Source organism: Lathyrus oleraceus, chromosome 7 (genome assembly GCF_024323335.1).
Source record: "Lathyrus oleraceus cultivar Zhongwan6 chromosome 7, CAAS_Psat_ZW6_1.0, whole genome shotgun sequence".
Lineage (NCBI taxonomy): Eukaryota > Viridiplantae > Streptophyta > Magnoliopsida > Fabales > Fabaceae > Lathyrus > Lathyrus oleraceus.
Window position 1 is genome coordinate 218,237,434 of NC_066585.1, and position 2,476 is coordinate 218,239,909.

Sequence of the window (2,476 nt, forward strand, 5' to 3'; positions counted from 1 at the left end):
ATTGCACCCGTAAATATCATTAAGAAAAACTTAATTAACACATTGATAGCTAAATATAAAATATTGACCTTTTGTTTACTAATTTACAAGATTATTCAATTAAATTTGTTAATTTTGAGCATTATATATCTAATACTTATAAACAATATTTTCATTTTTGTTTGACTAATAATAAAATTGTTATGGTTAACATAACATTTTTAGAATTTGTATGAAAGTATATGAGATACAAAGGTGTTCAGAAAATCACGAAAAAAATGTTAAGGAAATGAGATATTAATATTCCGTTATTGTTTTTTTCCTAATAACAAAAGTAATTCAATTAATTTCAATTATGATTCACATAGTTAAAATAGAAATATTTTAAAATGAAATTCATTCAATTTGAAATTTTAATCAAACTTTTAACCATATTTATTGTATCATTAAAATCATCCCTTCAAATAAATACAAGACTTCAAACGTGTCATTGACAGACCAAAAGCAAATAGTGGTAATAAAGTCTCTACTTTTATTCATTTTTCATTCGCACAAAAAAAATCCTATCATTCATTTTGAGCAAAATCAAAAGTAAGAAATATGGATAATCGATGCAATCCTTTGCACATGTTCTTTTTCCCTTTCATGGGTCATGGCCATATGATACCTTCCATTGATATGGCCAAACTCTTTGCTTCCAAAGGTGTTAAATCCACCATTGTCACCACACCTCTCAACAAACCAACCATTTCCAAAGCCATTCAACACTTCAAAAACCATTCCAACAATATTCATATTCAAACCATCAACTTCCCTTCTGTTGAAGTTGGTTTACCCGAAGGATGTGAAAATGTTGATCTAATCCCTTCACCTCTTCATGCTCCTGCATTCTTCAAGGCTACTAGATTAATGCAAGAGCCCTTCGAAGAACTATTGCTTCAGCAACAACCGCATGTTATTGTTGCTGATATGTTCTTCCCATGGGCAACTGATTCCGCTGCGAAATTCGGAATTCCTAGGATTGTGTTCCATGGCACTAGTTTGTTTTCACTCTGTACTTCTCATTGTTTGAAAAAACATGAGCCGTACAAAAATGTTTCTTCCGATACAGAACAATTCTTGATTCCAGATCTTCCTGGTAATATCAAAATGACAATTTTGCAGATGCCGAGTTTAGTGACCAAAGACGATCCAGTAAGCCAAGGGTTGGCGAGATTATTTAGAGAAATATGGGAATCAGACGAGAAGAGCTATGGAGTTATTGTTAATAGTTTCTATGAGCTTGAAGGTGTTTATGCCCATTTTTACAGCGAGGTAGTCGGAATAAAAAACTGGCATATAGGTCCACTCTCAGTTCATAATAGAGATGATAAGGAGGAAGAAATAACATCATACCGTGGAAAAGAAGCAGCTGTCGACAAACATGAGTGTTTAAAATGGCTTGACACGAAAGAGATCAACTCAGTTGTTTACTTGTGTTTCGGAAGTACAACACTCTTTCTCGATTCTCAGCTTCGAGAAATCGCGATAGGGCTTGAAGCGTCCGCGAAGGATTTTATCTGGGTTGTGAGGAGAAAGAAAGAAGAGGTGGAAGAATGGTTACCAGAAGGGTTTGAGGAAAGAATGGAAGGAAAGGGATTGATTATAAGAGGTTGGTCACCACAGACATTGATTCTTGAGCATGAAGCAATTGGTGCATTTGTGACACATTGTGGATGGAACTCAATTTTAGAAGGAGTGTGTGCTGGTGTGCCTATGATTACTTGGCCTGTGGCTGCTGAGCAGTTTTATAATGAGAAGTTGGTGACTGAGGTGCTTAAGATTGGTGTACCTATTGGAGTTAAAAAATGGGTTGGGTTGGTTGGGGATAAGATTGAAAGTGATGCAGTGGAGAAAGGTGTGAAGAGGGCTATGGAGGGAGAAGAAGGAGAAGAAATGAGGAATAGGGTGAAAGTGCTTGCACACAATGCTAAGAAAGCTGTTGAAGAAGGTGGATCTTCTTACTTGCAATTGAATGCTTTACTTGAGGAGTTGAGTTTATTTAGAAAATGATTAGTGGATGACATGACATCTAGTCTCATGTAGTTGGGATATTGTTTACATTTATTAAAATAAATTTCTTTTTTTTCTGTCTTTCAATGGTATCTATTTAACATGTCTAGATCTTATTAACAGGTTCAGCAGGAAAACACAAACTAGCCCATGTTGGTGTAAGCCAGCACAACATTGTTTCTTGCGTATTTTATCCACATATACGTACGTATTGTACTACACAAATTTGGCTTAGAAAGAACATCACTTTCATACCATGCTACATAGAAGCAGGGGTGGAGCCACAGTACACTGAGGGGATGTAACTGCACCACCTACATTTAAAAAATTGTGTTTGATACTCATAAATTTTGATGTTTAATCAATATATTAACAAGTGAAGTGCTAATTGAACCCCCTTGAAATTTTAACCAAGTTAACGGTAGAGGAATGCTCATTGCACTGA

The 2,476-nt window shown here is 35.2% G+C and overlaps 1 protein-coding gene across 1 annotated transcript; it reads left to right on the forward strand.

Moving 5' to 3' along the window:
* The first annotated feature begins 476 nt into the window (after positions 1 to 476).
* On the forward strand, positions 477 to 2,118 carry LOC127108207 (scopoletin glucosyltransferase). Its single transcript, XM_051045637.1, has one exon. It carries the CDS (start codon positions 580 to 582, stop codon positions 2,029 to 2,031), a length of 1,452 nt encoding a protein of 483 aa, XP_050901594.1. The 5' UTR covers positions 477 to 579; the 3' UTR covers positions 2,032 to 2,118.
* Positions 2,119 to 2,476: the final 358 nt, after the last annotated feature.

Excerpts from the sequence above, each read along its gene's own strand:
- LOC127108207 (XM_051045637.1), top strand. The coding sequence starts at position 580 with ATGGATAATCGATGCAATCCTTTGCACATGTTCTTTTTCCCTTTCATG.